At 38.8% G+C, this 14,719-nt stretch overlaps 2 protein-coding genes across 3 annotated transcripts in view; one reads left to right on the top strand and one right to left on the bottom strand.

Moving 5' to 3' along the window:
• Positions 1 to 13,546, bottom strand: part of Naa60 (N-alpha-acetyltransferase 60) — a 32,323-nt gene extending 18,777 nt beyond the window's left edge. For both annotated transcript variants that reach the window (XR_014443419.1, XM_083136640.1), the window contains exons 1-3: positions 13,334 to 13,546; positions 9,357 to 9,468; positions 4,789 to 4,953 (exon numbers count right to left, since the gene is read on the bottom strand). Coding sequence is in view for 1 of the 2 variants with exons in the window: in XM_083136640.1 (XP_082992766.1) it covers positions 4,789 to 4,953; positions 9,357 to 9,468; positions 13,334 to 13,350 (294 nt within the window). In the remaining variant the exon portion in view is untranslated. The remainder of the gene's footprint in view (positions 1 to 4,788; positions 4,954 to 9,356; positions 9,469 to 13,333) is intronic.
• Positions 13,547 to 13,565: 19 nt separating this feature from the next.
• The window catches only part of LOC145999594 (ribosomal RNA-processing protein 7 homolog A), a 28,456-nt gene continuing 27,302 nt past the window's right edge, over positions 13,566 to 14,719 (top strand). Inside the window, exon 1 of the mRNA XM_083136638.1 lies at positions 13,566 to 13,643. Within this exon, the coding sequence (XP_082992764.1) occupies positions 13,610 to 13,643 (34 nt within the window). The 5' untranslated portion in view covers positions 13,566 to 13,609. The remainder of the gene's footprint in view (positions 13,644 to 14,719) is intronic.

Genomic DNA, 14,719 nt, shown 5'->3' with positions numbered 1-14,719 from the left:
GCGAGGATCCCCATTTCGTGAAAAGTGTTCTGTTTAGCGATGAGGCCATATTCTCCGTGAACAGTGAGGTAAACAAGCAGAATCATCGTTATTGGTCAGATACCAACCCATCGTGGACAGATCCTCGTAAGGATGGTAATGGTGTGGGATATGGAACACCAGAATTGTGGGACCTGTCTTCAATCACGGCAACCTGAATGGGGAGAAATATCTGAATATTTTCCAGGAAGATGTGTTCCCCTCACTGATGAACCCAGATGGTGAATTAACACCCTATTTCCAGCATGACGCACACGTTATGTGTCAGGCAGTGGTTTGATGAACAGCTTCTGGGTCACTGGATTGGTCGAAGAGGGCCCACTGGGTGGCCACCCCTTTCTCTGGACCTTACCCTCCTTGCCTTTTACCTTTGGGGTCATCTTAAAGCCATAGTTTATCAAGAGAAAATCATTGATCTCTGACATCTCCAGCACCGGAACCAACAAGCATGTGACTCTGTCGACCCTGCAGTGTTATTGCATGTCCATGAGGACTGGCTGAAAAGTCTTCCCTTGTGTGTAGCAAAGAACGGGAAACACATACAGCACATCTTGTAGGATGCCAAATGTGAATTTCAACTGTGAAAATATCCTCACCAGATAAAGTTAGGGGAAAAATTACTGCATATTCTGATTTCGAAGAAAATGCACATGAGTCATTCCATATGAAATCAACACAGCCCACAACCTGACCATCTTCAATTTTCATGAAATTTGGGGAGTTGAAACTATGCATGGAACTTGGTAACTATGAAAATTTTTAGTTTCATTTGTCTTGTAATTGTTAAATTATTCAAGGTCAAAGTTAGCAGAAAATGCCCTTTTTGAGCCCGCTTAGTTATACTAAATGTGCTGTAACTCCGCCCCTATTTCGCCTAGGTAGCTCAAATAAAGCTTAATGTACAGGGAATTGAACAAGCTTTCCAGCGATATATAACAAGCCTACCTTTGGATAAAAATATAATTTTGTCACATGACCTTGACCTTTGACCTTAAATATCTCAAAACATGTCATCACCACATGTGAGAAAAATATATTTTGTCCCTCATGCCATACTCTAAAACATATAAAAAAATCATTCTGAGACTGCAATGGTATCAGAAGCTACAAAATAATATGCGTAACTATGTGACTGATAAAAGCCTCATTATATGAGCTATGACAGTCAAAAGTCCCTTAACACCCCCTACAAAATGTTAAGGAGTTATCCTGGTCATGAAAGAAATAGGTTAGGCACAGGGAGATCCCTAGCTGTGTGTGTCAAGCACAGGTCTGGCATATTGTTGACCGCCATATTGAATTCAATGCAAACATTTCAAAAGAAAAGGGTGATGTGATATATCAAATCAGGCTAGAATTTCACGAGAAATGAAGCGGCGTTAACCAGCAAAAAGTTATACGTATATCTTTCACTTACGATATATGCACATTATTATGTTGTGAATGTTCCTGTGAGCACACTCCTTGACGTCTCTCACACTCACATAGAACATTTTGGTAATGTAGCAGGTGCAACATCATCGCAAGCAGCAACTATGCCTTCTCTCAGATGGTCAATATCACAGACTATTAGTGCATGCACCATTCTCTTCAAATGTTTCTGAAGGTATGATGTTATGTCTGGGGAATGTGTAGGCCTTTTAATAGATCCCCGTCTGCCCATCAATCTACCTAGAAATTTACAGTGAAGAAATTGCCACAATGTCCACATAGTGTGGTCACATTCTGTCCTGTTTCAAAACACTGGAAAAGTGTCATTTCCCATAAGCAAGGATGAAAAACCTGTTAACTTAACAAATCCAAGAAGCCCTCACCATTTAAGTTTCCGATGTTGAATATGGACCAACCATTCCTGTCCTCCATACACTATACCACATCATTAGCTTACCAGCAACAGCCATTCGGCTGGGATCTGTCTACTGTAGATTATCAAATCACAGGTATTGCATATTCTTTTTATTAACTTCGCCTTGAACATAAAATTTAGCCTCGTCACTGAAGAATTTTTCATTCCAAAGGAAGTGCCACCTAATTGTTTGAGATACTTTTCCCAATATTCTTCACTATTCAACTATTTGGTGAATGTCGCTGATTAAAATCATATACAACGGTGCGCATACTTCTTTCTCTACCGAGATGTTAGCGTGATCTTGATGAGTTCCTAACACGTTAAAAGCATTCTAATGCTTTGATTTTAACACCTCGAAATGGAGAAAATGGTTACAAGCATGCAGTAATAAGATTTTGCTGGTTAAATATATGTTGGAAAAACTTCCGCAGCTTCATTTCTCGTGAAATTCTAGCCTGATTTTGATATATCAAATCACCCCTCTTTCCTTTGAAATGTTTGCATTGAATTCAATATGGCGGTCAACAATATGCCAGACCTGTGCTTGACACACACAGCTAGGGATCTCCCTGTGCCTAACCTATTTCTTTCATGACCAGGATAACTCCTTAACATTTTGTAGGGGGTGTTAAGGGACTTTTGACTGTCATAGCTCATATAATGAGGCTTTTATCCGTCACATAGTTACGTATATTATTTTGTAGCTTCTGACCCCATTGCAGTCCCAGAATGATTTTTTATATGTTTCAGAGTATGGCATGAGGGACAAAATATATTTTTTTTCACGATTTTTGGTGATGACGTTTTGAGATATATAAGGTCAAAGGTGAAGGTCATGTGACAAAATTACATTTTTATCCAAAGGTGGGCTTGTTGTATATCGCTGGAAAGCTTATTCAATTCCCTGTACAATAAGCTTTATTTGAGCTTCCTAGGCAAAATAGGGGTGGAGTATAGCTAAGCTGGATCAAAATGGGCAATTTATGCCAACTTTGACCTTGAATAATTTAACAACTACAAGACGCACGAGACTCAAAATTTTCATTGTTACTAAGTTCCATGCATAGTTTCATCTCCCCAAACTTCATAAAAATCGGAAATGGTCAGGTTGGGAATTGCACATATCTGTGTTGATTTGGCATGGAATGACTCACATGTAAAACAATATGCTACATGACCCCCTTCTCATTTGAAAATCAGGATGGAATTCCAAGATGGCCACCATCATACACACTAGCCCCATCTGGTCTGCCCCACCCCAATTACCCATATCCGAAATTTCATCGCCCTCCGTCAATTTCTTTTCAAATTAAAAGGGTGGTGCCAGACCTTTGCCTCACCCTGTAGTAATGAACAAGAAGACAGCACTAAAGCATCATGTGTAGTGTTCAAGAAATGGCACATTAATTGTTGCCAAATTGTGCTGGGAATTTTCACGTGTGAGAAATCTGCTTCCTCTCCGTCCACTTAAGATCAACACAGTTCTTAATGCACATGAAAGTTAACACACATTCTAGGATGACCGTCACATTATTAATCAGTAACTGACCTTCATATTTGAAAAATTCGAACAACAGTAAGTATATACAGATGGGGGACAAAATAATACGAACACCTGTGAAAAAGTATGGCACATTTCACACCGGCAGTACAGCAGCACCACCTGGCACTGAAGTCTGCCACCTAGTGGCTGTGAAGGGGAAAGCATTAGTCTGTCAACAGCAGTCATTGGTGGTGCATTCGTCTATCGTACGCTCTCAAGAGACGCTGCAATGTCAGACCTTACAGAGTTCCAAAGAGGCATGATTGTTGGAGCACGTTCACCTGGAGCCACGGTGACAGAAACCGCAAACCTTGTGGGGTGTGCAAGGAGCACAGTATCAGCCGTTATGACAGCGTACACAACACAAGTTAAGATGGCATCTTCAAAGCACAACAGTGGACGAAAGACAAGGCTTGCTGCTTGGGATAGGAGGGTGTTGAAGCACATAGTGGCCCGAAATCACAAGTAATCGTTATCCGAGATAACATCTGAAATGAACAGGCATCTCCAGGACCCCTTTCAACCAAAACTGTCAAAAGGGAACTCCATGCTGCAAACATTCATGGCCGAGTGGCAATTCGTAAGCCATTGGTGACATCACGTAATGCTGTCAAGCGACGCCAATGGTGCAGAGCTCACAGAAGTTGGTCCCCACAGCAGTGGCAACAAGTCATCTGGTCTGATGAATCAACATTCACGTTATTTCAGACCACCGGGCGCGTTTATGTGTGGAGAATGCCCCGAGATGCATTTCATCCTGACTGCCTCTTGCCGACTGTGAAGCATGGAGGTGGGTCCATTATGGATATGGGTGTGATATCTTGGCACGGTGTGGGACCACTTGTTTTTCTGCATGGAAAGATTAACACCAATCACTATCGGAGCATTCTGGGGAATCATCTCCATCCTTTTGCCCAGACTTTATTTCCTGGGGAGCGGCCGCTTTTTCAAGACGACAACGCTCCTATCCACACTGCTGGGTCTGTCCAAACACGTTTCGAAGAACATGACGATGAAGTAGGACATCTTGAATGGCCCCCACAGTCTCCTGACTTGAACATTATAAAACATTTGTGACGATATTTGGAGTCCAAGCTGCGTGCCGAAGTCCGCCTCCAGCCACACTTTCGGAATTGAAGACTGCTCTGGAGGAAGAATGGCTCCATATTCCCTTAAACATTGTGCATGACCTCTATGCGTCCATCCCACGTCACATAGAAAGTGTACTTCAGTCACAGGGTGGTCCAACCCCATATTAATAAAGATTTTCTCTAATTTCACAGGTGTTCGTATTATTTTGTCCCCCATCTGTAAATGACTTGGAATGATATTTTGGAATGCAGAAACAAAGACTTACCTCCCTATTCAGCTGAACACAGCCTTTAATTTCAGCAACAATTAACCCAATGATTATTCCATTGTAAACTGCTGCAAGTGAGTAGAATTTAGGATTTGAGGTAATGTCTTCATACCACGAATCAGGATAATAAATAGGGAACCATTCTTGACAAAGTGTCCTAACCTGAAAAGCAAGATTTATAACCTGATTATGTATTACATGATCAAATGTTATACAGGGCAGAGCAGAATTCAATATACAGTTGAAAATTAACAATGTAAAACTCTACAGACAAAAATACAAGAAGTGACATCAGCTGGCTACAACACCAATTACGAAGCTTCTTAAATGATTCTCATTACTTACAAACTCTAAGCCTATAATTTCCATGCTCACTCCTCTGTCAAATTTTTACACATTTCACAAAAATATGAATATGCTTAAATTTGGAAATGGTTGTGGAAGCAAGTTTAAGGCTCAAACTAAATTTGTACATTTTGTGCAGAAACTACAACTTCTTAGAAATTACATCATAAAAATGTTAGGTTGTGTAAGTTATCATGCATGTAACCTGCCACTTACTGAAGCATTTCATGTGAAAAAAATAGCGAAACTACTTCCACCATGTAGTGAAAATAGCAGAAAGTTAAGAAGACCTGAAATCCCCATGATCAAGTATTGGAAGTATTTACGGAAGTAATTTTAATAACAGCCTAAACCTGACCTTCCTAACGTACCAATGAAAAAATTTAGGAATGTACGAGGGTTGGGGAATAAGTCATGGCAATCCAGTAATAATTCGACAATTGAAGGATGTATTAAAAATTTGTTATATACAACTGAAAGAGTATCCATTATGGATATTTTGTTGGTAGGAATCATGAAAGAAAACCCAAGCAACCCTGGGACATACACATGTATTAATGTACAAGTTACAAAAATCTGTCTGACCCTGTGACATACACATGTGCACATGTTACAAAAACTTGTCTGATTATGACAAACCTTTGAAATAATCTCCTGCACTGTCCACATGACATATTAGCAGCAGTAGTCCAGGCCAAGTTGTAGATCATGTGCATGCACGGCTTAAAACCTGACGAAAATAGCTCCACAGCCAACTTCACCAGGTCACTCCAGAAAAAAGAAATGTATACATGTGCAGATGAAGGAAAGTGTGCAAATATTGGCACAATAAAAGTTTATACTCATAACCTACTAAAAATATATCGCGAGCATATAGGCATAATCATAATGCTAAGATCATGAAACCCCCCCCCCCCATTTCATAATCAAGTGGTCCTAGTTCGATATCAGTGGAGCACATAGTGGTTCAGATCCCACTTTAAACTATGGGTCCAGTCCCAATTAGCACATCTGTGCATAATGTTGACTTAAAACAAAAACTCAAAACTAACCTAATCACATAAGAGTGGGTTTGAAAAAAATTATTCTATACACAAAATGCAGAAGCCAATCAGAAAACCTGTTCAGTATGCACTTATAGACATGTCTAGAATGTGATCTGTGTACAACATATGTGCGTTTGTTTCATTTTCGTATTTGAATTAGAAAATCGGAACTTGTGCCATTCCTTTTAGATCCAATTACCTGATTCGCTATAAAATCAAAAAGGCAATATGGTACAGTTATTAGTGTAGATCAGTGGTTCCCACAGTGTGCACCGCAGCACCATAGCTGGCTTACATGGGCACCACAAAATGTTCCAATATTTTCATTGAAATGTTACTGACTCATCTATTTATTTATTCCTTGTTTTGGATAGCGAAGTTAAGGCACAAGCCTTTTCTTCCACTTAACCATCTCTACTTTACATTTTATAAATTGATTATAGTAGCTACCTGTTTGTGAAATATATAAAAACTAAAAACATTAAGATATCAAAAAAAATAAAAACACACAAAAATACATGGAGCGAATTTACAATACCGAGCCCCTACCCGATTTTTGTAATATTACGCGTACTCACTAATTCAGGCAAACTAATCACGAATTTGAAGTTAAAATTTGGGGGTCACGTGTAGAAATTGCAAAATAAGGGGGTCCATGATCGCAACCGACAATGCACGATTGCTCATTATTTATCGCAAGATTTTGCGTTTCGAATACTTAAGGAACGAAATATATATTCCTGACATTACTACGACCCCAAATTTTAACTACAGGGTGGAGCATTTTCGACTACACAGTTTGAGGTTTGCAACACTGCAAAACAAATGAATTGGGAGGGCGGTTTCCTTCTGCCTTGTGTACACTTTGGATTTCAGTACAAATGGAGCATTGGCCTCTACAGCAATGTATATTTTGTGTGGAGCAGTTCGTGTTAACGAAGTCAATTGTAGCGGTGCAGCGTGCATTCTGCAGGGAGTATGGTGATCAACAATGCCGTGGACGAGTTCCTAACAGGAAAACAATCAATGAATGGTGGAAACAATGACGTGAAGTTGGAAGTGTTCAAAATAAACCGCATGGGAGAAAAAAGAAAAGTCAGAACACCAGAGAACATTGAACGTGTGTGCGTTGCTGTGGTTCACAGTCCTTGGCGTTCGGCAAGGGACATCATTTGAAAGATGTTATTTTCAAGAAATAATTGTGTGCACATTGTTCATGTATACATTTTCTGTAATCCAAAGGTGCAATGTTTGTTCTAGAAATGAAAAATAAAAGTAAATGTAATCAGCAAATCATCTGTCTTAATTATAAAATAGGTAGTCGAAAATGCTCCACCCTGTATGTTTGCCTAACCTAACCTTACCATGCATGGTTCGTGGGGCTATTCGTCAATGGTTTGTGCCCGTGCATTCTCTTCCATCACCACTATATCCTGTGCCACACAGTCTTTCGACCCCAAATTTTAACTTTTTTTGCCTAACCTAAACTTACCGAGAATGATCAGTATCCATGAATAGTTTTGTGCTAATTGTCATAACGAACCGATAAAAAATCTTATTTTCGTAGCACTATAATGGCAAACGTTCCTAATCGAAGATGCCATTTTCGTATCCTGCAATTTTACGATCCATGCACTGTTGCCAAACTTACCTGTAATCAAATCAATCCACAATCCGCCTTATGTTCTTCATCGTGATTGTCACCGTCGTCTAAGCACCTTTTTTGGGCAAAATACCGAAATCAATAAGTTTGTTAATGAGTACACGGCCATCCTCCTGCACATTCCACCTAACAATCTGTACTACATTAACAACTTTTATAGTGTTCTCTTCCGCCATTCTTAAATGATCCCTGCTCTCCAAGTATGAAATCAACAGTGTGGCAAATGATGTAGACAGCGTAACTAATTCCGAACGTCAATTGTTAATATCAACAAATATGGTTACCATACTTGTATACAGAGAGTCATTGCGAGAATAGAAATGCTTATTTTACAACTTCTACACGTCAATGAACAATTTCAACACCTCACCGCAATATGTTAACCTCAGATAAATCATCGCGACTAATTATTTTGTGAGCATAAGCAGCATAGAAATTACAGAATGGTCCGGTATTGTAAATTCTTGCCAAATACATATACACTGTAAGAAAAGTAAAAAAAAATACACGTAAAACATAAACACACACAAAACAAACATACTCAAATTACAGAAAAAGTCAGTGGGTGTTGATCCTGCAAGTTTAAACGAAGGTTAAATTTTATTTCCCCATTTTCAGTACTGGTAAGCTGACCCCAGAAGATGGATTCTTCATTTTGATTTGAATTGGCCGAGAGAAGAAGAGTTTCTTATGTCATTGGGGACGTCATTCCATGCTCTGGTGGCAGTGACCGTGAAGGAATTTCCATAACACGTTGTCTTGTGGGAGAAGATGGTTAGCAGAGAGTTGTCTCGCGAACAGGTGTGTGCTGAGCTAAGGGGTTGAAATCAAGAAAGTAGGTAGGAAGGCTCTCGTGAGTTTACTATTTAGCAGAGTGCTGTAAGAGCATGGAAGCGGCGGCAAGTAGAAAGGTCGAACCAGCCTAGGCCCTTGAAAGCCAGGGTAAGGTGGTCAAAATATTTGATATTATAAATATAGTGCACACATGCATTTTGTATTCACTGTACACCTCTTGCTAGTTCACCATTGAGGTCAATATACGTCAAGTCACAGTAGTCTATTTGAGACAGAACTAACGATTCCACGAGTGTTTTCTCTACCTCTTGTGGTAAAATGTTTTAAGGCGGTACAGCGAGTATAATGCTGCAAGGATTCTTTGCATGTGGCCTTCACATGGTCACTCCAAGTGAGGTTCTCGTTCACGACGACTCCCAGGTTTTTGACCAAAAGCGACAGTGAAATGGGTTTTCCGTCGACAAGAATGTCAGGGATGGAGGACTTCTGATTAGTCTACTAGTTTTAGTACTTTTTACATGTAAAATATTTCTGAATTTGAAAAATGTTTATTTTGTAATTTAATGCAAGCAACCTAACCACACTGACTGAGCATTGCAAGTGTTAGATAGGCCTACATTCTGACTTGGGCGCCACGGCAAAATCTTGAAAAACTAAGGGCACCATGAAACAAAAATGTTTGGGAACCAATGGGTAGATAATGTTTAATAACTTACCTCCTCTAGATCTGATGGACAGAGGAACCGCAACTGTAAGTTTGATAGACTGCAAAGTGGTACTGGTTTAGTCATACAGGATTTTGACTTCCGAACTACATCTCCAGCATACCTTTAGAAATAATAAAGAAATATCTGTAATTATACCATACATAGGAAATTTCTATTGCCTATTTAAACAAAATAGGTGTATTAAACCTACCTAAATAAAAAATTTGCAATACAGAATTTACCACATTGCCAGGCTTGCAATTTCAATGCACTTCGGATAAACATGAAAATAAATACAAAAAGTTGCTTCGGTAAAATGTATTCCCCATTGCTAAGGATTCTGGAAGGTGGGATTTCGTTTTTTTCACGACAATAACTTCAATTTTCCACATATCGAGTCATTATTGCTCCTTCATTTTCCGGTTGCGTTACACACAATATGGCCGGCAAATCTTGACTAGCGTTGTCCATGATCACTGGGTGTGCAGCGTTTCCAACATTCTTCACTGAAAAATACCTACTTTCGTGTTACTGATTTTGTATAATTTTCCGAGTTCGAAAACCTCACGAACCATGCACGGCAAGGTTAGGTTAGGCAAACAGTTAAAATTGTCATCCTCAAAATTGTCATGTTCTTGCAAAAAAAAACGGCATGGTTAGAAACACTGACCGGGGTTACATCATCGAACGCAAGCAACATTTGGTTCACATAGTAGAAGGACATAGAGACAACAGCTTTCGTGTGCATCGGAGAGACATTAATCTTTAAAAATACATGATTTACCGGCGATATAAATTAAGCGATGGGAAAAAAACACTTAGTGTAAGGAAAGTCAGTTCGGTAAGTAATTTCAGTAACAGTTTACTATGGGGGTGACAGATTTCTTCAAATTTACAGGAGAAAGTACTTACGGAAATCATTTTCTGTAGTGTTGTGGAAGTTCGTGAATGTAGTTTTGATCCATTTTAATGCGAATGCATGTTGTTTTCTGCGAAAATCTCTGTCCAACATGCTGTTTCTGCTGCTGCCAATTGCTCTCTGCACGAGAGCACAATGTTCCGTGTGTTGGATGACGTAAACCCCGTAGTCAATGTTTCAAACTCGCCGTGTTTTCACTAGAACATCACGTGTCGAGTATTTATATATTTTTTTTTAACTATGCTTGCCTAACCTAACCGAAAATGGTTTGTGGAGCTAACGTGAATGGTTTGTGGGGTTAACGTCAATGGTTTGTGAGGCTAACATCAATGGTTTGCAAGGTATTAGCATAATTTCAAATCCGGCCACGAAAGTAGGTATTTTCCAGTAAACAAGGTTGCAACACTTCATAAATCGACAAAACACTCGCACAACGTGCGATGAACCAGTACGCTATCGCCATAATGTGTGTTACAGAATCGAAATAACAAGTAACAGTAAGTACTCATAAATGTAAGAAATAGACATTATCTTAGTTAGAAATGCATTATTTCACCTTAGGAAATGTTACGTATTCCAAAATAGTACGTTAGCAATGTAAAAAAGTGCAAAATAAATGATTTATAGGTGTCACCCCCATAGTAAACTAGTGCCGTAATTTCTCCTGTAAAATTGAAGAAATACGTTTGCGGATACTAAAATTTTACCGTTGCTTCAATTTACAGAATGCGAAATGGGTAACTTAATAGTTTGTCTGTATAAGTTATATAAATCGAATAGTTACTGTGTATTGTTAAACAACATTTCAAATATTTCAAGATACCTTGTATCTACGGTTCTTCAAAATTGAAATCCCAATAAGGTTCCAGTAATAAATTACAGCATTCAACGTCAAATGAACATTATGGGTAAAATATCAACTTCATTACCAAGGTTTTTCTTCTGTCAGGTAGGAGATGTGAGGGGAAAGAACATGGGAGCGAATTGACAATATAGAGAAAGTCTCCAATTTTAATTTTTGGTATACTAACTAATTTTGGCCTCCTAATCAAGAATCTGTTGTAAAATACTGGGGGTCACATCTGTAAATTTGAGAAAAAAAAGCCGAATTGATTTTATATATATATATACCGTGCGTTCATTTCGATCTGCAGCCGAGAGATCGGGAGAAGCGTGGCGGGCGGCGCTGACGGAGATGCCGACATTTGCGGCCTGTAATGCCCGCTTATTTTTATAGACATATGCAGACATTTATATAAATATTGCAAAACGATCACTAACCTGTGTTATAACATGCAAAAGTTCTTCTGTAATTCATCCAAGTTCTGCTCTTATATACACAAAAAAATACACTTTAGAAACGATGTTAAGAGCCACAGATAATAAAACATTTTAATCATAGTTTTGACCAGTAACGTCCTGCTTAAGTTTATATCCTTGAAAGAGTTTTGTGCCGATGGGGATCGTTTGGAGGTTTTGAATGTGCAACACTGTATCAAGATTACGCTGTAGAAGAAACCGTTAAAAGTCAATAGTGTTCGTGAGCTTCCTTGCAATCCGAAATCTCCGAGCTCGAGTTTTTTGTTCCTTCGCGACTAGATGAAGACAGAGTTGTAAATATAGTGGCGAGCAATGTAAACCAAGAGCGTGTTAATTTCGTACTGTGCGCAAGAGTGTTATTCTTGGTTACTTGCAGTTACTTGTTTGTGTTATTGTAGTGTGTATGTGTGACGTGTCAGTGAGACGATTGGAATGCCAGCCGCAAGATTCACGTTAGAACAAAGATTTTTTTATGTATGACATGTACCTACGTGAAAACAAACTCGTGTCGAGACGTGTGTAGGCAATTTGTACAGAAATTCCCATGCATTTCAACTCCACACAGAGATACGGTTAGACATCTTGTCCTTAAATTACGAGAAACTGTATCGTTAAATTTTAAAACACCTAAGCAAAAACGACGGATTCTAACCGAAGCAAAACTTGATGATATTGGTGCAGCGTTAGAACGTTCTCCAAACAAACCTCTACGCAGTGTTTCTCAAGAGGTGGGAGTGTCAAAATCATCGGCACATACAGTCACTAAGCTACTAAAATTAAAACCATACTCTTATAACACAGGTTAGTGCTCGTTTTGCAATATTTATATAAATGTCTGCATATGTCCATAAAAATAAGCGGGCATTTCAGGCCGCAAATGGCGGCATCTCCGTCAGTGCCGCCCGCCACGCTTCTCCCGATCTCTCGGCTGCAGATCGAAATGGACGCACAGAGTGAGTGTGAGAGAGAGAGAGAGTGAGTGAGAGAGAGAGAGAGAGAGAGAGAGAGAGAGAGAGAGAGAGAGAGAGAGAGAGAGAGAGAGAGTGTGAGTGTGTGTGTGTGTGTGTGTATGTGTGTGTATGTGTGTGTGTGTACATGCGTAGTTTTACGAACGAAAATGTAATCTCCTATCATTGTTTCCAACCACGCCTTTGATTTTAGAACGAACCCTATTTTTTCGATGAATTTAGGGGTGAAATGAATGCTACAGGAACCTAACCTAACAGGCCTAACCTAACCTCGTGTGAATGGTTCGTGGGGCTACCCGTGGATGGTTTTTGGGGCTACCCATGGATGGTTTTTGGGGCTAACGAACAATGTTTCATCAAAATGTACAATTTCCATACATGACCCCCGGTTCTTTGCAACAGATTCGTGATTAGGAGGCCAAAATTAGTTAGTATACCGAAAATTAACAAAATTACAGACTTTCTCTGCATGTCTATTCTTACCAGACGTCTTTACGGCGGTTATATTCCACATGAAATATATATCCAAATTCATTACCAGCGAATAATTTTAAATAAAAATTATTATTGTATTTATAAAGTTTCTAGCATTAATCAAAAGCGATTTCTATGGAACTGATTATTCATTCAAATATTTGCTCACATAAATCTTATATGTAACATACTCACTATGAATAAGGTATAGAACAACTTTCATACTTCACCATATCGTTATTTAGATTGAATTATTTTAACTGTAAATAAGTTTATATCACATATATGGATATTTTAAAACATACCAGCTAATGCCAGCCATTAAATATCCATAAAACTACATTTTACAATGTTGTTCTCCCTTCACTGTTTTCTTTTTTTCATTGTCTGTTACGCTGAGACACTTGAAATCATGCAGATCATAAAACAAATAAACGTAAGAAATAAAATATTTTTGATGCTGGCAACGACAGAGAATTCCTCGGTCACCTCCGTAAGTTCACTCAGATGGAAGCCATCTTCCCTTAATTTTAACCTGTCAATTTTTGATGCTCACTTGTTTGCTGTGGTAGTAAACAAACATGGCAGGTGCAGAATTGGTGCATGGATTTCACCGTATGTTTTATTTTTCTTTATATCTGTTAACAACGAAATTGAAATACTATAAAGTATTACTTCTATATGTGTATGAAATCTGGGACGTGATGTGATTTATATATGATGAGGATTTGATTCATGATATGCACGTGGTCGGCGTTTTACCCGAGATCTGAATCAAAAACGTGGTTTCTGATATTATTCAAACTTGACAGTGACTCTATCATCATAGTTGGTATCTTCGAGCACATAATATATTGTTAGGAGTCAGATCGGTGCTATTATCGTATGAGGGAAACACCTACGAATCATATATTTCGGACTTCTTTACATTGCTAACGTGTTATTTTCGAATGTGGAACATTTCCTAAAGTGAAATAATGCATATCAATGTCTATTTCTTATATTTACGAGTACTTACTGTTACTTGTTGTTTCGAATCTGTAACACATTATGGCCGTGATAGCGTACTGGTTTAGGGGGCGTTCTGAGAGAGTTTTGTCGATTTATGCAGTGTTGCAAACCTCGTTCACCGGAAAATATCTACTTTCGTGCCAGGATTTGAAATTATGATAATACGTCGCAAACCATTGAGCCTCACAAACCATTGACGTTAGCCCCACAAACCATTCACGTTAGCCCCAAAAACCATTTTCCGTAAGGTTAGGTTAGGATTAGGTAGATTAGGCAAGCATAGTTAAAAAAAAAAAAATACTCGACACGTCATGTTCTAGTGAAAACATGGCGAGGCTGAAACACTGGCTACAAGGTTGCATCATCTTAACACACGAAACATTGCACTCTCGTGCAGAAAGCAAATGGAGGGAGCAGAAACGGCGTGTTGGACAGAGATTTTCGCAGAAAACAACATGGGTTCACATTAAAATGGGAAGGAATCCGTTTCCCTCATACGATAATGTTACCGTCAGATCTCATTAAATAAAACATATATTTTTGAAGTGACCTTAACTGCGTATACTAGTGCCCCTTGATTGGTATGCGTGTGAGCATAGCATTCACGTGAAGTTCAGTTTTTGTCATTTTTTTCAAATATTTATTTTTTACATTTATCACATTAACCCTCCATTGGTCGC

Source organism: Lepisma saccharinum, chromosome 15 (genome assembly GCF_977018435.1).
Source record: "Lepisma saccharinum chromosome 15, izLepSacc3.1, whole genome shotgun sequence".
NCBI lineage: Eukaryota > Metazoa > Arthropoda > Insecta > Zygentoma > Lepismatidae > Lepisma > Lepisma saccharinum.
Note: the sequence above shows the minus strand (reverse complement) of the source record. Positions and strands in the feature narration are given on the sequence as shown.